The following is a 25,667-nucleotide window of genomic DNA, read 5'->3' on the forward strand; positions in this document are numbered from 1 at the left end:
CACTAATTCAGTCTTGAGATCCTAACCAAGTCTCTGAGAAAAACAATCCATTCATGAAGGTGGAGCCCCCATGACAAATTCCCTCTTCATGTTCTTCACACTACTCAGTACTGCAGCATTGGGAATCAAATTTCAATATAAGATTTGTGGGTCCAAGCCATATCCAAAACACATCAGTGTTCATAAAAGATATTCGTATCATCTTTTATGATCGAATGTATTGGTAAAATTTCCCTTCTTTTCTATTTTTGGGAAGATTTTGTAAAGCATTGGTAGTAATTTTTTATTAAATGTTTAGTAAATCTACTAGTGATATCTTTCGGGGAGTCTATTCTTTGTAGGAAGTTTTGGGGTATTAACATAATTTCTAGATTTACTCAAACTTCATAGTTCTTGACTCAGTTTTAGTAGTTTGTATCTTTCCAGAAATTTGTTCATTTTATTTGTTATTAATATGTCAACATATGTACAAGTTTTTTTTTGTTTGTGCATAGAAGTTTTCATTTTCCCATGGAATATACTTTGGACAGGACTTGCTTGATTCCATGGTCATTATATAAGCATATGTTTAAAATTAAAAGAAGCTGCATAAGGGTTCATTTTTCCTAGACATCCTTATCAAAATTTGTTGTTTATTTTCTTGATAACAACCATTCTGGCTTGGGTCAGATGGTCTCTGTATGTACTTTTGATTTGATACTTAAAGATGTATTTATTGAACATTTGTACTTATTCTTTTGGAAAAGTAGCTGTTCACTTCATTTACGCATGTATTGAACATTATTTGTTCTTTTGCTGTTTACTTTCTTGAGTCATTTGTATATCCAGTGTGGAGAATGAATTATGAGAAGCCTATTAGAACTGGACATAAGCAAGGCAAGATACAGCTCAACTGTTTTTCCTAAAATGATTATCTGTAGGCCCAGATTGGCACAGCCCTGGCCACAGAAGAAAATGCAGAACAGCTGCTTCTCCTAAATTGTTTACGTTCAGAGAAGCAGGAACACCTGCTATAATGCCCCTTCCCAAGAACTGCTGCTCCACCCTGTTTACCACTGGATGTAAAAGACTCACTGGAGGATTGGAGGCTTTTACTTTTGCTTTAGGGGTTTTTGCTTTGAGGTTTTTGGTTTTGGCTTCTGGCTTTTGAGCTTTTGGCTTTTTGATGTGAGAGGATTTTGAAAAGGAAAAGAATTGCTGCAGGGAAAGTGCTGGAGGGAGATTTCTGAAGGGAAAAGAATTGCTAAAGGGAAATTGCTAAAGGAGAATTGCTAAAGAGGGGTTGATAGAAAGTTTGCACCAAGAACTTTATACATAGGCTTGAGAAAAGCTAAGCTAAAGAAAAGGTAAAGAGAACATGGGACAGTGCAAGTCTGGAGGCAAAGACTTTAAGAGAGATTATGCTAAAGAACAGATAAGAGAAAACACGGGACAGTGCGAGTCTAAGGAAAGAGACTTTAAAAAACAGAAAAGAAGGCTTTAAAAGCAACATTTTAAGGAAAGACTTTAGAAACAAGGTTTTAAAGAACTGTAAAGGATTAAGGCCTTAAAGAAAAAAGAGGGAAAAGAAGCAGAGTAAAATGAAGAGAATAATAGAAAGAAACAATGAGTGCTGTGCATCTCCACCCAAGCGCACAACACACCTGACTCAACTTTCTGTCTGTCTGTCTGTCTGTCTATCCTTTGTTCTTTCTGCATCTCCAGTCACCCCAGTTAGCTCCAGTTAGGTTCAATAATAACCAGGAGTGAGAGAAAGCTCACTCCAACAAGAGAGTGAGGGAAAAAGCTTGCTCCAGGAACCAGAGTTTTTCTTAGCATATAATAGTTGTACAAGAGGATACATAAGTGCTTACAATATATCTTAGATTTATCCCCTCCATCATTCTCCCTTATCTGCCACCTCCCTTCTTAGAACAATTTCAACAAGTTTCATTATTCTGTTTTCATATATGAATACAAAATACTATACTCACCCTCATTCACCCTTTCCTTATGCCCTCCCCCTTCCTACTGGTACCCATTCTCAGAAGAGATCTGTTTTACCTTCCTGTACCTGGCTAGGGTTTTCTCTCATTCTGCAGGCTGTCAATTTGCTCTGTTGTTTCTTTTGCTATGCAGAAGCTTTTACTTTGCTGCAATACCATTTTGTCAATTCTTGCTATTATTTCCTGCGCTATTGGTGTCCTATTCAGAATGTCATGGTCTATGCCTATATCTTGAATTGTTTACCCTATCTTTTCCTCCAGTAGCTTCAAATTTTTATCTTACATTAAGATTTTTGATACTTTTCAAGTTCATTTTTGTACAGGGTGAGAGTTAAGACTTGAGTTTCAGTGGATGTCCAGTTTTTCCAGAATCTCCTATATAAAAAGCTGTCTTTTTCCCAATGTCTGTTTGCATGTTTATTTCTATAATTTCTCTGTAATTATTTACTATAGTTTTCAATTTTAAGATGAAACTAACTATCTTATATTGCGTCTTTATATCTAAGACTGAATATCATGATGTCTTTATCTTTTTAGATTATATTTATTCTTGACTTTTCTATTACTTGTTTTTTATTGCAAGTCATACAAGTTTTGTAGGATAAAGATACTAATGTAAATACATTTTATGCCTACAGATGAATACATGTGTCCTTTTTCTTAGCATTTATTGTGGAAATTTGGTTAATATAATAGAAGTAAATCTAGGTGTGAAACTTGCTATTACTACAGTAACCTTCAGAACACCTCAGGATCCAAGTTCCTCCAGTGATAACTGTTTATAAGTAGCATATGCAAATTTTCCAGAGCATTTATCTCAATATCTCTTTCTTGTCCTTAGGTCTCCCTGCTTAATTCTCAGCCTTCTTTTTGCTCTCATATCTGGAGAGTATGTACCGCTCCCAGAATTCTCCTAATTATATTCTACTTTTATTTTAAATTAATGGTTGTTAGTGTTATGGGGGGGGGGTGAGGGCTCTCTGATTACTTGATTAAGTCTCAGTCTTAGTCCTGTACAGTGTTTCAAAAGTTTAGCCTTTTCGCTTCTCCTTTTGGTTGTCATACTAGGATGGGCATGTATTCCTACTGCTCTATTTCCATGGTTTCAATGTGGTATGTCCTCCAAAGATTCAAATGGTAGAGACTTGGTACCCAGTATAGGAGAGCTGAAGTGGTAGAACTTTCAAATTGTTTGTCCTAGACAAAGGTGATTATATTATAGGGAGCATGACCTCATGGATTAATTAAAGCTATCTCACAGGAGTTGTTCAGTCTTATGGAACTGGATTAGTTCTTGTGACAATGGGTTGTTGAAAAGGGTGAGCATCCTAGATCTCTTGCCATGTAACATCTCTCTCTTTTCATGCTCCCACCATGTGATACTATCCACAATATGGCTCTCACCAGAGCTAAGAAGATATCATCACCTTACTCTTGGACCTCCAAAACTGTGAACTAAACAAATTTCTTTGTTTAATTACTAGCCTCAGTTATTTTGTCATAGCATCATAAAATAGACTAAAATATCCATCCTGTTCCCAGCTGCAGTGGGTTTCCCCAAGGGACCAATGGCTTAGTTTTTGCTATACTTCCCTGTATTGTAAAGCTTTAATTTTATAAGGAAGGTAGATGGGTATAGGTTGCCGTTTAAACTGTGGCTCTTGCTCTTGTCCTCAGCAACAAGAGAAAATTTGTTCAGAATTCTTCCTGAGCTGTATTCTCCTTGCTTGTTTGAGTTCCTGGAAGAAAGGACTGCAAGAGAATGCGAACCTCTTGTATCTTCTGTTCCTAAGGCTTTTATATCCACACATAAACATACATATAACACTAGCAATCTGTGGAAAGGTTGCAGGTTTATTAAGTATCCTTCCACATTTTAGAAAATTTTAGGTATTTTTCTTCTTGCAGCCACTTTTCTTTTCCAATTTCAAGTCAGTCATTTGCCCTTGACATTAGTTCTCAAATGGGTTCAAAATGTCATTAATTTGTAGTTTATACAGTTTTTTTTCCTAATGTAAGGATGTGTCACTTTTCCAGCTGTCAGCACCTCACTCAGAAAACCACTTTCATATTTTTATAGTATAAATCTGATAACTAAAATATATTAAATATTTATTAAAAATAATTTTGCTGTGTTAATTAGGAATAATATTTAAAATCATTAATAAGTAATTTTAGTTAAACCATAACTTAGTCTTATCGTAGCTGTTCAAGAACATAAATACAAAAAGATATTTTTAACTTATCTATGTCTTTTTAGGCATTTTGTGCCTTTATACTGGTCATTTTTGTTCACTCCTCCATTTATTTACATTGACTGTTTTTTTCTGCATTATTTCAGCTGCTGAAAGAAATGGTCATTTAGTACATTAGGTCATAATGTTAAAGAAAGGGAAACAGCAGAGTGTAAACTAGTAGAATAGAGGGTTTGTGAAAGCCTCTCTTGACCAGAACCATGTATGGAGGACACGGTCTTTTACTGAGCACTGAAAAGAATTATACTCTGAAAGGAGTCTTGAGGCTATTATTTTTATATTTTTGTCTTAATTTTATGTTTGTAGACAATCTCTACCCCATATCTCACTGTCTATGACCATATTTTAGTCTCTTTTCCAGATATGATAAAGCCTTAATTCTCTTATTTATTGGGATAGTGTATATACTTTCTTGTCCTAAAAGTGATGACATCAACCTCACGGGTAAGAGCATCTGCTCTTTTCTTACTTAGGTGCAGCTGTTGAAATAGCCTAGGATAGACTTTTAGTGTTCTGTCTAGCATTTAAGGAGCTTAAAGTCATCATTCCACTATAATATCATGGAAAATACTTTTTAAAAAAACCCTAAAATTCTGCAACTCTTCTTTTTTTTTCTTTTTACGTAAACAGATTTAACATGTCATTTAATTTTTTGTTTTATTTTACTTATGTGTTTTTGTTATTGTAGGACTGGGGGTACATTGGACATTTACAGAAGTTCTTACAATATATCACAGTTGAATTCACCCCTTCCATCATTCTCTTTTAGCTCCTCTCCCAGAAATCTATGAGCAGAAGGGAACCAATACTAAAGTAGAAAAATCTGATCTGAAAATATTGAATTGCTGGAAGCCCGGTATGGACAACTTAGAGTTAAAAACTCTAAAGTGGGGGAAACTCTTCAGTGTCTTTTACCTGTAAGATTTCTACCAGGTTCTTAGAGTGAATACTTGGAGAAAAATTTCTTTGTACTTTCAGCAAAGGGAGGAAAAAAGTAGCCATCTTGAAATATACTCTACTTAATAAGTTTTGCTCTTAAGAAAGATTATTACCCCACAGCCTAATTGAACTGAGGGAATGGAAATATTTAACTCTAACTCCCTCTATCCATCCAGTTCCTCTTACAAGGGAAAAACATTGAGAAACACTCATACAATTCACGATCCAAGTGTCAAGTCCACTAAAAGACTGAAATTAAATTGTGGAACTATAGAATACATCTCCTTCTACCACATCTTATCATCACTAACAAGCTTTTTACCAGTGTTCCTCTTACCCACTACATCATGCTTGAATTCAGCAAAAATGTTCAGTCAGTACTAGAAAGCAAAAACCACAATTTGAAGGTCCAGATGAAATCAGACACAGTTATTATGAGGATGTTAGGTTTATCAGATCAGGACTTTAAAAACCATTGTAATTAATATGCTAAGGGATCTAATGAAACAAGGAGGATGGCATGAAAGAACAGATAGATAATGTTTGCAAAGGGAAAGAAATTCTGAGAAAGAAAGAAATCTATAGATAAAAAATACAGCCATAAATGAAGAATGCCTTTGATGGACTTTTTAGAAGACTGGGTGGGCATGGTAGAGGAAACACTATCTGAACCTGATAGTTAATTAATAGAAATTTCCAAACCTGTGAAGCACAAAATAGAAAGACTACAAATATCATTATTTTATGTTATGTTATGTTATGTTATCTAATAGGGTCTCACTGTGTAGTTTAGGTTGGCATGGAACTTACTATATGCTCTGGCCTTGAACTCATGATCCTCCTGCCTCAGCCTTTTCATTTCTGGAATTATAGGCATGAAATACCATGCCCAGCTAACATGAATGTGTTTTAAAAACAAGAATGAAGTAGCATTGGCCCTTCCAGATAATAAAATACTAGTTTACAACTAAAGGGAATATAATCAGAACTGAGCATTTATATCAGCCAGGTCTGATGGGTGAAAGGAAAAACTATCCAAGCAATGATCAGCAATAGGGATGATGTTGGCTTCAAACTTATTTTGGTCTTCTGTCTTCTACAGAGAAGGTGATGGTAACTATTCCTGTGGGTCACATGATGGTTACAGTAGGGAACAGGCTGAGCTCGGCTGCCAGATGTTCCCACCACAGAGTGCAGAATATATGGAAGTGCTCTGATTCAGGGGTGACCACTCCCAACCTATTTACCTATACAGAGGTGGCCATGAAGTAAATGGAGAAGCTGCCCCTGAATATGTGAATCACATAGAGTTTGTGAAAGAGGTCATTGGAGAAGGTAAAGTGACCCTCAGAACTCATAACATCAGTATTTCTGATGATGGACCATACCAGTGTTCACTTAATGATAGTAGTTTCAGTGATGTGGCCAGCATGAACTTAAGTGTGGCGGGTAAGTGTGCTTGTCAGGTATACCCTTGTAATGCCCTTGTGACCCAGTAAGCTGAAATACATGGGAATTGTCTCAATGTTTCTTGATTATTTCTTGTCTTTTTCACAGTTAAGTTTTTACAAGCATTATAAGTAGTGATAAAAACCCTTTCATCTACTGGAAATGCATACTATATAGTGAATAAACTATATAGTATGACCAGTTGGTTTAACTTGTAAATGAAATGTGGATTTCATTCACATCTTCTTAGATTGCAGTGAGTATTCTCTCAACTTGCCAATCCAACCTCAATGCAATAGCTATCTTCAACTTTATCTTTTCCACTAGCACTTGGCTTGGAGACAGAGATCAGTGTTCAGTTTCCTAATACTGAAGGACTCATGGTAGAATGTAACTCAAGAGGATGGTTCCCATGGCCCCAAATGCAGTGGAGAGACAACAGGGGAGAGATAATTCCACACTCATCAAAATCATACTCACAGGATGGATCTAGATTATTATATATGAAGTTGACTCTTCTTCTTAGAAACCACATGGAAGGCTATATTATATGCTGTGTTAGCAACCCTCTAACAGGTGAGTATTTGGTTGTCGTGGTTTGGTTGTCAGCATGGAAACATAAAGAGAAAACTAATGAGATAATTAAGGTTAAATAGCTTCCTACATTGCCAAACACACTTTGAATGTGATTCTTTATCTTTGATATGGGTTTTGGTGATACAAATGTTGCCAAGTGCACTTGCCAGGCTCTTTCTGTTCTCTGGGTCTGTGGGTCCCAGGCAATTCTTTCCTCTCAGTCAACTCATCATTGTCACAGCTAACCCCATCTGAGCTCAAATTCTGAGAATCTCTAACAATCTGATGAAGATTCCTAGATCCTCTTTCTAATCTAACCAGCAAGAATAATTTTGTGCTAGATTAAGTAGTGAGAAATTGGGAAGAAAACTCCTCTTAGCCCTGATAGATTTATAAATCCAGTCTCACTTACACTTGCCACCATTCACAAGCCAGATTCACAGCCTGAACCCTACCTATATTGAGTGAGCATAGTGAAATGACTCAGAGAGTTTTTGTAGTTTTGTTTTATTTATCCATGTATTTACTTATTTATTTGGGTGGTACTGGGATTTGAACTCAGGGCCTTGTGCTTGCTAGGCAAGTGCTTTATCACTTAAGCCACCTCACTCCGCAGCCCAGATTGTTGTCTGTAGGCTAATGATACTCCACATGGCTGTGTTCCTCTTTGTTAATTCTACCTCTCTCTGTTATAGTGCAAACACACGGATGTCTACTTCTATGTCATGGTTTATTCAACTCAATGCCTTTTCAGTTACTGTGCTTCGCAATCTGTTCTACTGTACTCCTTATTGAATATCTCCCATTCTGGAGCAGAGGTAAATGGGATTGATATTGATGAGCTATCCATTCTGGAGCAGAGGTAAATGGGGTTAATATTGATGAGCTATCCTTTGGTGGCTCTCATTTTTCTCAAAATCTATTTCCTGCTTGTTTAGTCAAAGCTATGTGACCCTTTCATCATCACTAAGGTAACCAGTGGTTTAAGTGGTATCTCTTAGATTGTTGTGGATGTCAAGGACTAAAGATGCTCTGACTGCTGCAGTGTTTTCAACAGTACTTGAGGACAGATACGCTACAAAGAGAAAGGAACATGTTGGCTTCAGAAAATGTGACTTAAATTTCATTTACTTGAAATATTTCCTGGATCCACAAAATTGTTGGTGTATATCCATGACTCCAAGTCAAAGTTACTTATCCATTTGAGTCTTAGAGGCTACACTGAAAATATAATGTCAAATACGAATATTTCCACACTATTCCAATACTAGCATATATTCCCAAAATTTGCATGTACTTTCAGGAGATTCATGAAACTCTGATATCCTTCTATGGATCTATTATCTATGGACTATGGTGATTATTTAGAAGTACAATAAATGAATATAATATTCAAATATATGATTTTGACAATTGACAATTCTTCATTACTTAAAAGCTTACACATGATATATATAATAATAGGACAGTTATCACCAATCATAGCAAAGAAATAATTTGTTTGAAGCATTGATTCCAAACCACAGAGGAGAATTTTCGAGAGATTGATCACCAGCAGGACTTTGTTGTCTCACTTCCCATTTGTACTTAAAATTGCAAAGTCCTGTCTCAGAAACTATGAAACAGTGAATGAAAGCACTATTGTTTAGAACCAAATGAAAAAGAAATACATTTACATTAACAAGGCAAGATCCCAGATTTAAAATAGAAAAATAAAAACCTAAGCCAAAACTCCACTGCACATGTTCAGTTAAGTGTTAGTTTTCACTCATGAGGAAGAGAAGAATGTGAGAAGCAAAGAGACTGCATTAGAAGCCACCTCAGTCTCTATAAGAGCTCTCTGATAATATATTCTTGATTGTCAAAATTCTTTTCAAGTTTGATGATCACAAGCTGTAGTCAACTATATCTTTGGGATGAATACTCAAGAGTTGAAGTCAGTCATATTTCAGGCATATGCTTATTATAAGCAACTGCTAAAATGACTGTAGTACTTGAACATCACTAGCTGGAAAAGAGCACTGAGTATTGAGTGTTCTTTTGTATATATGGTGTGCAAATGTTTTCTCCCATTCTGTATGTTACAATTTCACTCTGTTGGTTGTTTCCTTTGTTGTGCAGAAGGGTTTTAGTTAATAAAGGTCTACTCACCTGTTTTTGCTCCTACATCTTATGTGTCATATCAAAAAAATCATTGACACAAGGTCAAGATATCCCCTGGTTTCTTTTAAGAGTCATAATGGTTCCAGGTCTTAGTTATACATCTTTAATTCATTTTGCATTTTTTGTGTGTGAAGTGCAACGTATGAGTTGAATTTAATTCTTTGACCTGTGAATATCCAGGTTTCTCAATACTGTTAAGAATTGTTTCTCAATACTGTTAAGAATTGTTTCTCAATACTGTTAAGTATTGTTTCTCAATACTGTGTCTTCTTGTGCCATTGTCAAACTCAGTTGACATAGATGCATAGGTTTATTCTGGATTCTGGATTCTGCTTCATCTATTTTTAAGACAACATTACATTGTTTTAATTACTGTAGCTTTATAATATATTTTGTCATTGAAAAGCATGATGCCTCTGGCTTTGTTCTTCATGTTTTAAATTCCTTTGGCTATTTAGTATCTCTTATAGTATGTGTAAATTTTAATATTGTTTTCTCTAGTTTATTAAAAAAAGTAAGATTTTGTTAGAGTACAATGAATCTGTAGATCATTTTGGATAGCATGAACAATAAGAATATTTATTCTAAAAATAAATATAATAGTAATATCATTAATTTTATTTTAATTAGTTTTCTGCTCTAATCCTTGTTATTTTTTTCCATTGGTTACATTTGGCTGCTTTATTCTTCCTTTCCTAGTTTCCTGAGATATAATGTTAAGCTATTTATTTGATATTATTATTATCCTTAATTATTACTATTCTTTAATGTAATCATTTATCATTATAAAATCCTCCATTAGGACTGCTTTTGCTGTATCTGTGAATTTCTTGTACACTGTCTTTTTGTTTTCATTTGTCTTGAGGTATTTTCCATTTTCTTTTATCTGCTTTTTAAATTTTTATTAAGTTATAATTAATGAATAATTATGCATATTCAAGGTATATGCGTGATGTTTTGATATAGGTATCAATTATAAATTATTACCATAATCAATCTACTTAACATATTTCTCACATATTCACTTGTTTTTGTGTATATGGTGAAATTATTTATAATCTATTTTAATTGCAATTTTCAAGTAATATATCATTAAATATAGTGACATTGCTGTTCATTTGGTTCCTAGAATTTGTTCATCTTATAAAAAAGCTTGTATAATTTGACTAACATCTGTCTATTTCCCCACCCCTGATACTGACGATCACTCTTTTTCTCTCTGTTTCAGTAAGTTCAACTTGTTTAAACTCTATATGTAAGTGAGATCTTATAGTAGTTTCTGTATCTGACTTATTATATTGCTTAGCATACTGTCCTTCAGGTCTTCCATGTTTTCACAAATGGCAAGATGCTCTTCCTTTATAAAGGTGAATAATATTCTGTTAAATATGCATACTACAATTTCTTTATCCATTCACCTATTGACAGATACTTAGGTTGCCTCTTATAATTTGGCTTCCTTGAATAACACCATCATGAATATAGTAGATATCTCAGATGTCTCTAAGATGATGATCTTATTTATCTGAAAATATGCTCAGGAGTGAGATCATTAGCTGATATAAAAGTTCTATTTTAACTTTTTAGGAACCGCCACACTTTTCCATAATGATGGAAATTCACATTCCCACCAATTTGTGTATAAGGGTCCCTTTTCCTGTATATCTTCAAAAACATATTATTTATATTCTTGGTAAGGGCCATCTTATTTAGTGTAAGGTGGTGTTTCATTTTGATTTACATTAAGCTAATAATGTGATTTATATTAACCTGATAATTAGAGACACTGGGCAACTTTTCATATATTGCTAGCCATGTGTATTTCTGCAGAAAATTGTCTACTCTGGTTCTTGTCTATTTTTAATCAGATTATTATTAAAATTTTTCTTTTTTGCTATTTTGTTATATAAGTTCTATGTACATGTTGATTATCAATCCCTTACCAGATATGGTTTGGAAGTATTTTCCCCTAATCTATGGTTTTCCTTTTAATTTTGCTGATTAATTCCTTTGTTGTGAGGAAACATTTTAGTGTGATGTAGTTCCACATGCTTATTTTGTTCTTTTATTGCCTGTGCTTTACTGTCATATCCCAAAACACCATTTCCAAAACCAGTATCACAGAGTCTCTTCCTTGTGTTTTTTTCCAGGAATTTTGTACCTTTGGGTCTTACACTTAAATCCATAATCTATTTCAAGTTTATCATAGGGTCTGTTGTAAGATAAGAATCCAGTTTCACTTCCTTTGTATGTGGATATCCAGTTTCCCTTATGCCATTTTTTTGCAAAGACTATCTTCTCCCCATTAGGTGGACTTTATGCTGGAGTTTCTATTTTGTCCCATTGATCTCTCTGTTGGTTTACATGCTAACATAACACTTTTTATTATTTTTAATAACAATTATCTTAATTTCAAGGAACCTTGGGCATGGATTGAGTGCATTTTGCATTTTGAGATAAACATAAATTTATAGGGCGTAGTGTGATAATTACGATTGTAGTGTGTAGTGATCGAATCAATGTTCCATCTCCAACACAGTAGAGTACATGCAGTTTACAATAATTTATTATATAGTTCATGAAGAATAAGAAAAGAGGAGCTCAAAGATTCCAAATACAAAGTAATGATAAGGATATGGAAAACTTCATTACCTTGATTTAGTCATTATATATTGTGTACACATATTGAAATATCACACCATACCTTATAAATATGTACAATTATTATATAATCGAACACATTTTTAACAAGATGCCATAGTGTTTTGAATTCTATAACTTTATAATATATTTTGAAATGAGGAAGTTTGATGGCTGTCTTTGATCTTCTTGCTCAAGATATTTTGGCACGTGTTGTACTTCAATAAAATTATAGGGTATTTATTTTAATTCTTTATAAAATGCAATTAAATTTTTGAAAGGAATTTGTGTTAGTCAACTTTCTATGACTAAAACAAATAATATAGTTAACTTATAAATGGAAAAGAATTATTTTGGCTCAAAATTTCAGAGGTTTCAGTCCATGACCATTTGGCCCCATGTTTTGGACCTATGCAAGGTCATCATGGTGGGAGAACAAGGCAGAAAAATAATCATTCAGCTCATGACCAGGAAATAAGAGAGGAAAAAGAAAGGATAAGGACCCACTATCCCTTCAAAAGCATGTCTCCAGTGACCCAAAGGTCTCCCATTAGGCCTCACTTACTAAATGTTTCTACCACCACTAAATAATGCCAGACTAGTAACCAAGCCTTAACCACATGAGCTTTGAGGCATACTTAAGATCCAAAGTATAACATTCAATCCACAGCCCCCAAAGAGTTATGATCATCTCAAAATGCAAAATGCACTCAATCCATGCCCAATATTCCCTGAAATCTTAATTTTTCTGTCAATGGTGCTGGTGTGGTATGTGATCAGAAGACTTCCAAATTCTTTGTATCCCACAGGAAGAATCCATCACAGGACATGTGGGTGTAAATGGAGTTTATTAAAAGTTAGGAAAGGAAAATACAGAGCAGAGCATGATGTGGCCCAGGTGAAATCTGGAGGCCAAGATATTGTGCTTTTCTTTCTCAGATACTTTTAAAACTTCCACTAATCTGTGGGAAGGGAAGAACCATGTGATTCCCATACAATAATCAATGAGTGAGGAGGGGCATGGTCAGTTTCCTGCCATTTCAGGGTGGTCCCTGAGCCAAAGGGTGGTTAATCTGAGATGTAATATTTATCTGAGTCCCGAACTTTCCCTTATTTAACCTACCTCAGTTCTAGTGTTTCTCAAAAGTCAAAATTCAAAGCCTCCTTCAAGACTCAAGGAAAAGTCAGCTGTGAGCCTCTGTAAAAGTCAAAAAGAAAATAATACACTCCCAAAGTGCAATGTGCATCACACCCAAGCTAGACATTCATATTGCGAAAGGAAGAAATGGGGAAATAATAAGGATGGATAGGACCAAAGTTAGACCGAAACACAGTAGATCAAACATTAAATATTAAAATTCCATGTCAGGCATCAGGGACTGTATAGTGGAATATGGCTGCCAATGACTTGAAATGCCCACATCATAAGCTTTTGCTACTTGGAGCCCACAGGGCCTCTTTCTTGGAAATGTTTTTCATGCTGCCTACATTTCCTCTTGAAAAATGTTGTTCCTTTCTGGCATCTCCAATTTCCTATTATCTCTATTGCAGTTTTGACTTCACTCCCACAGCTCCATGTATCACCCTATGGGGTCGGTTTACAGGAACTCTGACCACATTATACACTGACTGATCTCCCAAGCTTTCCTTTGGAAGCATCCATGACCCCATAACCCTTGTATTCTGCATGCCTGCAAAACTGGCCTCCTGAAAAATGCCAAGGTCTGTCACCAGAGTGAGCTGTACCTGGGCACACTTGAACCACATCTGCAGTGACCTCCTAGTACATTAATTGTTTATGCATTCCTAAGAAAACAGGGTGCCCCAGAGCTTCTCAAAAAATTATGCCCTTGAAAGTCTTTGAAACAAATTTGCATTTCTTCATCATTCAGCCTACAAAGTCTAATGCCTTGTCAATTCCACAGATGTCCCCAGGCATGTTTTCTATAGTCCTGATACAAAGTCTGATGTTTGTTTTTAATGGTGCTAATTACTATAACAACTACACCCTCCTTGGATGTGCCTTTAGACAGTTCCTTTGCTGATCAAACTGCAAGTTTTTCAAATTTTTCTGTTCTGTTTCTTATTTCCCAAACTCTCACTATAAATGTGGCTAATAACAGAGGCTAACACCCATGGCACTGCCTGAGTGCTTTCCTTTCTTGACATTTTCTCCACAAGATAAACCAGTTAAGCTCAGTCTCCAAAAAGCCTCAAGACATGAACAATGTGTGCTCAAATTCTTTGCCACAATGTTGTAAGGGTGTCTCTAGTCCAATTTGGAATGGAATCCTCACTTTCATCTGAAAACTTATAAGCATAACCTTTGTTATCTGCATTCCCATCAGCTTTCTTATCTTTTGCATTCTCACCAGAATCACCTGTTGAAATCTCCTTATAGCATTCTAAGCTTCTTTTGTAGTTTGCATATCCAAACTTTTCAAAAAATTTCTCATGAACTACATCCAAAGTCTTTTCCATATTCTCAGGTATAATCACAACAATGTCTCTCACTTCTTGGTACCAATTTACTGTGGTAGTCAGTTTTCTCTTACTATAAAAAATACTTATAATCAATTTATAAGGAGAGTGGCTTTATTTTGTTATCAGCAATCATTGTTCTTAGAAGCTTTTACTCCTTGTGCTCCAAATGGAATAATCTGAGCAAAACAAGTGGATGGGGTGAGGTAGAATAGTTTTATTAAGGGAAGGGTAGTCAGCTGTTCTTCCACGTGAGGGTAGGGAAGAAGATGGGCTGGCATCTCCTGATAGGTCATTTTATAACATCTTGAACTTGGAGATGGGGAGACAATACGTCATCATTTGGCTCCTCTCACCTGGGGGATGGGGGAGAGCCCTGGAGTCAAGATGAGGAGCAGTCCCAGATTATCCATAACTTGGCCTGCTGCAAATTCCCCCTGAGGGATAATATTCCAAAAATTCTTTTGGGGGCTTGCTGAAGAAGGGTGGTCCATCTTTGGTAGCTGCTTCAAGCTGATAAGGGGCTGTAGACCCTACCTGTCAAGAATATTGCCCTTTCCTATCACTGTCTCTGGGGACTTGAACAGTGATGTTCATTATCTGAATCTTTGTCCAGCCCAATCAAGATTTCTCATGGGCATCTTGTCCACCTCTGGAAGTTGATGGCTCTGTCGTGTTATGGCCTGGGTTTTAAAGGCTTTTATCCTGGAAGAGATAAATCTGGTTTAGATGGCATGACCTGAACGTCAATAATGATAGGACCATCAGAAGGGGCCCTGCCAGGTCTGGAGGGAAGGATGAAGTAAGTGACAGCGTCTTATGGTTACTTTGTCTATAGGTATTTATATCTGTAGTTATTTTAACTCTCAGATGGCCCTCTATTTTGGATTGTTATTTCAGTGGGCAGTTAAGGGCTGATTACATTAGGAGCCAGGTGTACCAGGGGGCAGGTGTTAGTCCAATTAGAGAATAAACAAGAGTCAGTTCTGTACAGAAAGAAGACTCACAGCGTCCCTAAGCAGAGGTTGGAGACCTTTGAAAGTTATACTGCCTTTGTTCAAACAGAAGGCCTTGGCCAAAGATATTACTTTGCCTTTTGCCAGAAGCCTAGAAGGCTTAAATATTAGAGCACATGCATAAGAGCCCCTCTTAAAATAATCTCTCGGCTTTGGTTATTTTTAGAGGTTTGGCATAATTGACTCTATCTGGATCTAGAAAAGTCCCATCATTTGTGCAGTTCTTTTGAAATGTTTTGGGTGGCTGAATGCCACTATTTTTCTAAGAAGTTGGGGGATGCTGGCGACTTGGGGGGGGGTCACGACTTCTTAAGCTGTTTCTCTGAAGACTTCTCTGAAGATTTTGCAAATTTGGCAGTTTTGTCCCCCTGTGCAGGAGTGGCTTCCCAGGGAAAGTCCAGAAAGTCAGATCTTGTCCCACAGTATATGGGGGGAATAACACAACAAACAGATCAGAAGTCAGTGCCAATGTGACCTTTTTGACCAAATTAACCAACAAAGAGATTTATTTTAAAATGGCTTTTAGCCTTGGCCTAATTAAATCTAATTGCTTGTTCCATAGTGGATGTACTGACACCTTTAAATTGTTGTAAAATGTTATCAGGAAACAGTTACAAATATTCTACAAGAAAAATACAATACAACCCCAATACTTAAGAATGTCTATCTTGGTTAATAGATAAGTACTTGTTAGAGTCATTTTTCATGGGCTTGCCTATAAATGTTCTCAAAGGTTTAGAACTGTAATGACAAAACTTAAAGTAATAACCATGGTTAATTACAATTTAAGCCTTGAATTTTAGTTAAGTAAAGTAACAAGTTAGTTGTTGTCAGTACTGTCAATACAGTACTGCCAATTAAAAACCCTGACTTTTCCAATGGTTAGGGGAAGGCAGTGTCAGTAATTTTAAATACCCCCTGTTTTGATGCTCATTTGTATATCATATGCATTATTTAATCAATGTCAGATAAATCTGACATACACATGTCAGGCCTAAGTGGTAGAACTTTTAGCATTTGTCATAAACAGCAGAAATGCTAATGATCTTATTAGATAGAATGTACCTTAGACAAAAGAACTATAGTTGTTTACATGTACACATTTTAACTCTGTAAATGATTTTGTAACATTTAGATACAAGGCACTAGAAGTATTAGCATTTAAATGAATTTTTACTTAGTTTAAACTTAGTTTTTTGTGTTATCAGAAAAATACATTAGGACTTTGATAGGATGTAAAGAATAGTTAATTATTTTAAATGAGCTATAGAGAGAGCTAGTTATCTTATTTTTGATTAGTAGGATCAAAGCATCACCCAGTACTTAAAGATATAGCCAAGTGGATATGTTGGCTTCCCCTATGCTGGTTGATGGAGACAGAGAGGGGGGAAGGGAAGGAGGAAAATCCATTCACCCCTCCACCCCTGCATGAGAACTCCTAAATGGAATTCCCTATACTGGCTGATGGAGAGAGAGAGAAGGAAAGGAGGAAAGCTGCCCTTTCAGAGAGAGAAAAACGAGTACTTTCTACATCCACAAAGTATCCTTCTGAAAATCTCAACACAGATCCCTCTGACCTGTTTCCATCAGACATCTCTGGACCAACCGAGTGGCAAGGTACCCAGTCTTCTAAGGCAATCATTCTCCTGAGGGCCCATCTCTTACATCCCAGCATGGGTTAGATGGGATGTTGATACAAAATGCTGACCCATCTATTAAAACTTCAGAACTATTATGTACTGGGCAAAGAGGCTGATACCAAAACATGTAAAGTGAAAAGATAACAATATGTAAGATGACAATCTGTTGACTATTAAAAAGAAAACACCTTTATATGAACTCTTGTAGTGTACAAAATTAACGATTAAATCCAAATTGCACCAAGGTAAGCTTGGCTGATACAAACCATTGCTTATGGTTGGTTTTCATATTCAGCTGTGGGGTTGTTGTCAGCTTGTAAACTGAGATAAATGGGGAAACATGCACATTCTTTTTTATAATAAACCAATTAAGACTAAGGTTTTAAATGATTAGATACAGAAACAGAGATAAGGGGATACGCATAAAGTTAGGGGAACAATGACTGAAAGCCATGGCTTAGATGTTGTTAAGAAATTAATCCTAGACTGCTGATGTTAACTAACAGCAAGACTTGGAGACCATAGCAGGGTTGTTATTGACCTGCATGTAGCCCCTGGAATAAATAACAGGCTCAGTCACTGGGAGTTAATGACATGAATAATTTAGTATTTTAGGATTAATTACCTTTTTGTAGACATTTAAAAACTTAAGGTTCTATTATTTCATCTGAAGGGTGAGATTTTGTTTGGTTTTGGTAAAACAAAACCTACAACACCAAAGAATCTTGATAGTTATTTTGATAAAATGGAAACCCATTTTTTAATATACATTGCTACCTTAAATCTTCACCTTACAAAACTCTCTAAGCAAACTTTATACTATAGCCAACCCAATCACACATATATAAACTTATATGCCTTAAGACTTTAATTTGAATCTTGAAACAACCTTGTAAAAACTCAAATTTAGATAACACTGTTTTTATTAAAACTCTTAGTAACCTTATATCTTAAAAGACTTAGGAAGAAAATTGAATTAAGCCATCTTTTTCATGATAGCAATCTACAAGAACCCATGGGTCAATAAACCTAATTATAAAAGAATTAAATGTAAATTATACTCATAGAATGAAACAGAAATTATTACTTACAAATTATGTTTTTCTTTTTTTTAGTTTTAAGGAAGAGATTAGTTAGGCCTGGGTGGGATTAAAACTTGAGATAACTTTTGAGAGAGCTGTACACATTAACTTCATAAAAGCAGCTTGAGAACCATCCTACACACACACACACACACACACACACACATACACATCTAGATTCACAGACACACACACACACATGCACAGATGTTTTGATCTAGGCATGCCAAAGAATATAAGCACATATAATGAGCTCAAAAAAGTAAAAATTAAGTGGCCACAATTGGTAGGAGACAGACATACACAGAAAACATGCACAATGACATACAAAGCAATTACGTTGATTTAGAGTTCACTCTTACAAAACCATTTTTTGTTATTTTTAGATTAGTCAACTAGGTTCTAAGTAGTTCACAACAGATCTCTGATACACTCTACCCTTTGTCCTATCCTTAACAGACCAATGCAATAAAAACATGTATAAAAACTATACTAATCTGGAGAATTTTAACTGCAAGTTAGTTATGATTTTCCTAGAGGATGGCAAGATGGCATCACCCAAGAATTTCCTATTCTTAGAGAAAAACAAGATGGCTCTGGGAAGGTGGTGGCTTCATCATGGTAGCAGCATTCCCTGTGACCACATGGTCTCTCCAAAGGGCCTCTCAAATGGAACACAAAGACATCCTATATGCAACATACAGGCTTAAAATAGTAACCTGTTGTAGAAATAAAAGATACTTCCCCCTGAGAGACAGGTGTCCCTATGAGTTAGGCATACTAATGAAAAGACCAAACTGAAGAAGATAAATTGGGATTTAAAAGGTTTTTTTTAGCCTCCTTGGATGTGACATCACTTGATAGTCATAAGTTATAGAACTTTTTCTTCTTTGAATATAGTGTCCTGTTTTAGAGGATTATCTAAATTTAGGATTACTAAGGCTAGGACAAAAGGCCATAAACCTTTAAACTTTGAGGCTCTATGTTAGTGGCCAGATTACTCCAGGTGTTTATAATTGGGCTTCCTCATAAAGGGGTTTTGTTATTACCTAGAACGCCAAACACCCAAATCCTGTAGAACCCAGCCATTTATAGATCTACAGTCTGAAAGGACCTTAAACAAGTTTAGATTCTGACATACTACACTGAGCTATAGAGAACAAAGTTTTATTAATTTTAAAACAAAATAATTGTTAAGGATAAAACCTCTAATTAAATTGCCTACTTAAAATACCCACACATAAGCATCCATTTTTTTTAACCTCTTGGCTGTAAATAAGCCTAATTTTATCACAGAGAACAGTTAAAGTGAGAATGTTTAAAAACGTTTATTGTACATAGTATTCTAGAATAATAATTATGAACAGCATTAGTTATTACTATGTTTTAGCATAAAAAGATATTTTATTAATAGAATAAATTTCCCCTTTAAATTAATTTTAAATAAATTGTAATGTTTTTTATTATAGATACACTTTTATGGGTGACCAAGGTTAAATCCTTAATTAAATGGCACTGTTTTTAATTTTAGAAAACATGTTTAAAAGCATTTAAATACACTTAACATTTAAGGACAGCAACAATTAACATCACAGCTACACAGGTGTAACCTATGTGTTAATTTAGATTTTACCTTTGAATGGAATTTAGAATCTTTGGCTAAGATAGGCAAACAAGTCCTTGTTAGCCCTGGGACAAGGGATGTATACTCCGTGTGAGTATTTCTGTTACCCCTGTAGGCCACAAAGGCAAGGATTGTTGGGATGGTGTGTTTAGGACAGACAGGCATGGCAGACAGGCAGGCAAGGGAGGAGGAAATCAGAGAAGGTTGCAGATGGTAAGATGTCGGTTTGGTTAGGCACTGGGGCCTTGGTCACCACAGGTGGAGCTCGCACCTCCCTCCCTTAAAAAAAAATTTTTTTTTTTTGGCTCCCGGAGAGGGAATGTGAACCCAAGCCTTGGGGGCATGTAACCCTCTCATGTTGCCACTGTTGCCATGGAGATGGGGAGCCAAATAAGGCATGGCTCGGAGAGCATAAGTGGTCCAGTGGGCTCCCAGGCCATCACCTGCCTTGTCTCTGCTGCCCCAAGCCTCCCTGGCCTCCCCATTGGCGGTGGAGCTACCCATGCCCTTGCACTCTCTCTTTAGCCAGCTCAGGCACTGAGAGCCTTTCAGATGGAGGCTGCTGGACAGAGGCTGCTGGCCTATGTAGTGGGCCTGAGTGCACGTGTGCACACACAGGTGCTGTACCCCTTTTGCATGGTACAGTCACGGCTGTAACTACTGCAGCACACCCCTGCTGCCCCTGCCGCTGCTGCCTCCATGGTCACGGTTGCTGCGCTGTGCCGTGGGAATCATTTCTGAGTGGATGGCTAGGTGGGGCTTATAGCCCACGCTGAGAGGCAGGGCCTGTGCCATGTGTAGGCCTGAAAGGAAGGGCTGGAGGACCACAAGGAGTGGTGGTCCACAAGGCAGGACCCCGGAGGTCCCACCCGACAACAGTGGGAGTTCCAGAGGTTTCGTGGGAACAGAGATCCTGCCACTTCGCGACAGGTGTCCTGGAGGTCACACGCCAGCAGCACCGGAATTTCCAAAGCTTCTGTACCAAGTGGTCCGCAGGCCAGGACCAGAACTCCCGCGCGGCTGGCGTGCGATTTCCGGAGTTCCCACTCCGCGGTGCCCACTCCAGTCCTGTGGGCCGGAACTTCCATCCTCCGAGAGTAGAACTTCCGGTCCTCTGGAGGCGGGACTTCTGTCCACCCAGAGTGGGCTGGAAAACACGTGCGTCCACTCTGAGGAGCGGGCCGGGAATCGTGCGTGCATGTCTGCACGGAGGACTGGAAAACCACGTGTGTGTGCCGAGCTGTGTGCTCGGTTGCCCCCAGTGGTGAGCAGGGAAACCACACGTGCACCGAGCCACCTGTGCACTCCCGAGGAGTGGGCCTGGAGGCTGTATGTGCACAGGAGTCCCCAGGTGCTGGCGACAGTTGGATGTGGAATTTGGGATGGGGAGTAAGGCTCTGTTCCCTTTACCATTATTGTGTTCCCTGACAGGTGTAAAGCCTGTAGTTTTTTGTCCCCCAGGGAGATTGCAAGGGGCACGCCCAACCTGCAGGTAGCAACTCCCTTTCGGCACGGCTCCCTCCCCTATTCTCCGCCCCCATCTCCCCGCTCCCCCCCAGCAGCTGTGCTTTCCAGAACAGGTATTAACTAGTCAGCCCCTCCGAGTCAGTTTTTTGGTTCTTTTTTTAAAAAAAGAAGCCTGTCGCCAGATAGACTGGTTGAAGAGTGCTTCCCATTTGTTGTTTTAAAGCCAATGGTTAGGGGGGGAGAGAAGAAGCAAAGAATAGAAAGATAGGGGGCAGAGAAACCCAGACTGAATGGCGGGAGCATTTCTAATTGTCCCCTGCCATTTCGGGGGGTTAGAGACTTTGGAGTAGAGAAGGAAAGGTGATGGTGGTGGGGGGTGGTGTTAAGGTTTAGGGAGGGTAAGGTTAGGGGAAGGGGCAGCTAGCTTTAGTACAGTCCATCCCCCAGGGCAGGACCAGGAACTCGGGCATGAGCCCTGTGCCTTGGGGTGCTAATGGGAGCTTGTGTATCCTGGGGGTGGGTGAATGGTGCATCCTGTCAGTAAGGGTGTGGCCCATCTGCGCCAGGACTCCAAGTGAGTCCCAACATAAGCAACCCATGTCACCCAAGCTGTGAGTGGTGTTTGGTTCTGAAACATCAGGTGGTGAGGCATGGGACCAGAGGACAGAGAAGGATCCATTGAAAGAAGAAGGATTAGCAGAGATCGCATATTAGGATCTCACCCCTCAGTTGCTCCTGGCTGGCTTAACCACAAATGTTATCAGTGATCGTTGCTCTCAGAAGATCTTGGTCCTGTGCTTCAAATGGAAAAGTCCAGGCAGAGCATGAGGATGGGGTGAGGTAGACTAGCTTTATTGAGGAAGGGGAGTCACCCATTCTTCCAGGTGAGGGAGGGAAGAAGAAGGGCCAATGTCTCTTGGCAGGTCGTTTTTATACCACTTTGATCTTGGAGGTGGAGAGACAATATGTCCTCACCTGGCTCCTCTCACCTGTGGGGTAGGGGAAGGAGCTCTTGAGGCAAGAGGAGGAGCAGACCTAGCCTGCCTCAATTTTGGCTTACCAGTTTAAAGATTTCCATTCATAATCAGGAAGACCCATTGCTTTGGGCCTATTGGGACGCATCATGACAGGGCTCAAAGTGAAGCAAAACTTCTCATCTCAAGGCTGAAAAGTGAACGAGAGGAAGATGAAGATTCCTGTGTCCCACACTTCTCTTCAACATCTTTCCTCCAATGATTTAAAGATTGCCCACAAAGACCTACCTCTTAAAAAACTTCACCACAGTCAAATAACGCCAGATCGAGAACCAAGCTTTTACTACATAGACCTTTTCCAGGGCACTTAAGATTTAAATGCCAACAGGATTGCATCAAATCTTTAATTAGTTTTTTTTTAATATGGACATTTTGGCAAAGTTTTATTTGTCTATCCACAAATACAGGTTACCTTTCCTTAATTTGTGTTGTCTCTAATTTCCTTCTTTATTAATATGATATAGATCCCAGTATACAGCTCTTTCAGCAGCTTGGCTGCATTTTTCCTAGGTATTTTATTCTTTTTTATAATAATATTGATATTTTTAATTTCCATTCTGGATGGTTCATTGCTTATGGATAGAAATGCAACTGAATTTTATGTGCTGATTTTAGATACTGAAACTTAATTTGGATTTCTTAATTCTAATAGTTTTTTTTGTGTTTAATTATTAGGTTTTCTATACATAAGCTGATGTAGTTTGGAAATAGAGACAACTTTACTTTTTCACCTTCAGTTTGGATCCTTTTAACTTGCATGGTGGCTCTGCATAGAACTTCCAGTACCAGCACTTGAATAAAAATGGTGAGAACGATCTCTGATCTTAAAGGAAAATCTCATCTTTCCGTTGTCTGGACTTGTGCTATTTAGACTTTATTATGTCGAGGTACATTCCTTATACACCTAACTTATTGAGAGTTTTTATTGTGAAAGAATATTGATTTTTGTCAAATGCTTTTACATTTGTGATAATCGTAATTTTGTCCTTTTACCTAATAATGTGGTATATATCACATCTTTTGATTTGTCTACTGAGCCATGTTTGCATACCAGAGATAAGTGCCACATGATCTTGGTGTAAGATTGTTTTAATGTTGTGTTAATTTCAATTTGATAATATTTTGCTGAGAATTTTTGTACCAATGCTCATCAGATACATTAACCTGTAATTTTGTTTTTCTTTTGTTTGATATGTTTGGGCTTTAATATCTGGGCAACAAAGTGTTCTTTTCTTTTCAATTTTTTGAGGATTTTAAGAAGTATTGGTATTTATTCTTCTGTAAGTACTTCGTAGAATTCACCTGTGAAATCATGAGGAACTTGACTTTTTCTTTAATGGGGTATATATTTTTTCTGATTTAGTCTTATTGTTTTTAGTTTGTTTAAAGTCCATTTTCTATATGATTCAAACTTTGTGAGTTCTATGGTTGTGGAAATTCATTCATTCCTTCTAGTTTATCCAGTTTGTTGTCATGTAAAACTTCCCAAGGGTGTGTGTGTGTGTGTGTGTGTGTGTGTGTGTGTGTGTGTGAGAGAGAGAGAGAGAGAGAGATGAGCCTTTGAATGTATATAGAACAATTGAAATATCTCCTCTTTAATGTCTGTTTTTATTTTTTGAATCTTCTCATCCTCTTTTTTAAGTCTAGTTAAATGTCATCATTTATCTTTCTATCAACAACTTAGAGTTTCTTTGATAATTTTATTTGTTCTTCTATGTATATCTCACTTGTTTTTGTTATTTCCTTTCATTACAAAGTTTCAACACAATCCTACTGTTCTATTTTTTCTAGTTCCTTTATGTATAATATTAGGCTGTTTATTTTAGGTCTTTATTCTTTTAAAATACAATGATTTATTTGTGTAATCTTCCTCGGAGAATTCTTTTGTTGCATCCTTTGACATTTGTATTTTATGTTTTTGCTTTTATTTGATTCCAGATATTGTTTTATTTCACTTTTGATTTCTTCTTTAATCATTGCTTGTTTGGGAGTGTGTTGCTAAATTTCTGTATATTTTTTAATTCTTAGTTTTCCTACTGGATTTTTTTGGGAGTTAGTACCATTGTGGTTGCAAAAGAGATTTGACATGACTTAAAACTTTTTAAACTTGAAAAGATTTGCTTTTTTACAAGCATGTACTATATTCTGCATGTGGAGCAAGAACTGTCATTTCATATTAATAAAGAAAATAATTATTCAATAGGAGATAACAATTGTTAACATACATGCACCAAAGTTTGGCATACCTAATTTCATTAAACAAGCAATACAGGAGTTACAAGCACAGATAAACCCCAACATAATAATAAAAAACTTTAATACCCCACCTTTATCAATAGATAAAAGATAGGTAATCCTGACAAAAAATTAACAAACAAAACTTCTGGATTAAATAGCAATATTGACCAAATGGATTTAACAGATATCTACCTTGATATTTCATCCAACAACCACAAAATACATTCTTTTCAGCAGCCCCTAGAACTTTCTCCAACATAATATCATATTTTAGGACATAAAGAATAAAGTCTTAGCAAATACAAGAAAACTGAAATAGAGCCCCTTTATTCTATCAGACCACAATGTAATAAAACTAAAAGTCAATAAAAAAAGAAACTGCAGAGAATATTCAAACACATGGAGAATGAACAATCCAAGAAATAAGGGGTAAATTAAAAATTTTCTAGAATCTAATGAAAATGAAAACCCAACTTGCCAAAACATCTGCAATATAAAAAGGCAGTGCTAAGAAGAAAGTTTATAGCAATGAACACTGACACCAAAAAGAAAACCAAAAGAAAAAGAGAGAGACCTTAAATAAATAACCTAATGATGCATCTCAACTGCCTAGAAAATCAAGGTTAGTCAAACTCAATATTGGTAGGCATGAAGAAATAATAAATATAATGGAATAAATTAAATGGAAATTAAAAAATACAAAGAATCAATAAAACAGAAATTTGGTTTTTGGAAAAGATAAATAAGATTGGTAAACTCTTAGCCAAACTAACCAAAAGAAGGCTGGAAAAGATCTAAATTAAAAAATTAGGGGGTGAAAAAAATGGATATCAAAACAGATTGCAATGAAATCCGTAGACTCATTAGAAAATACTTCAAAAAATTCTAATAAGCTGAAATATGTAGAAGAAATTGCTAAGCTTCTAGATGCATTTGACCTACCAAATTGAACTAAGAGGATATAAACTAGTTAAGTAAATCTATAACAAACAATGGTATTAAACCTTTAAAGAAGAATTAATGCCAATATTCCTTAAACTATTCCATAAAATAGAAAGGGTAGTAATGCTACCAGCTC

At 36.7% G+C, this 25,667-nt stretch overlaps 1 protein-coding gene across 1 annotated transcript; it reads left to right on the forward strand.

The window, feature by feature from the left end:
- The first annotated feature begins 5,566 nt into the window (after nucleotides 1-5,566).
- On the forward strand, nucleotides 5,567-9,492 carry LOC109676088 (selection and upkeep of intraepithelial T-cells protein 8-like). The gene is given in 4 exon segments (XM_074077951.1): nucleotides 5,567-6,329; nucleotides 6,332-6,628; nucleotides 6,956-7,204; nucleotides 7,900-9,492. Coding segments are annotated over 4 exon segments (723 nt in total). The 5' UTR covers nucleotides 5,567-6,289; the 3' UTR covers nucleotides 8,037-9,492.
- Nucleotides 9,493-25,667: the final 16,175 nt, after the last annotated feature.

Source organism: Castor canadensis, chromosome 7, assembly GCF_047511655.1.
Source record: "Castor canadensis chromosome 7, mCasCan1.hap1v2, whole genome shotgun sequence".
NCBI classification, from domain to species: domain Eukaryota; kingdom Metazoa; phylum Chordata; class Mammalia; order Rodentia; family Castoridae; genus Castor; species Castor canadensis.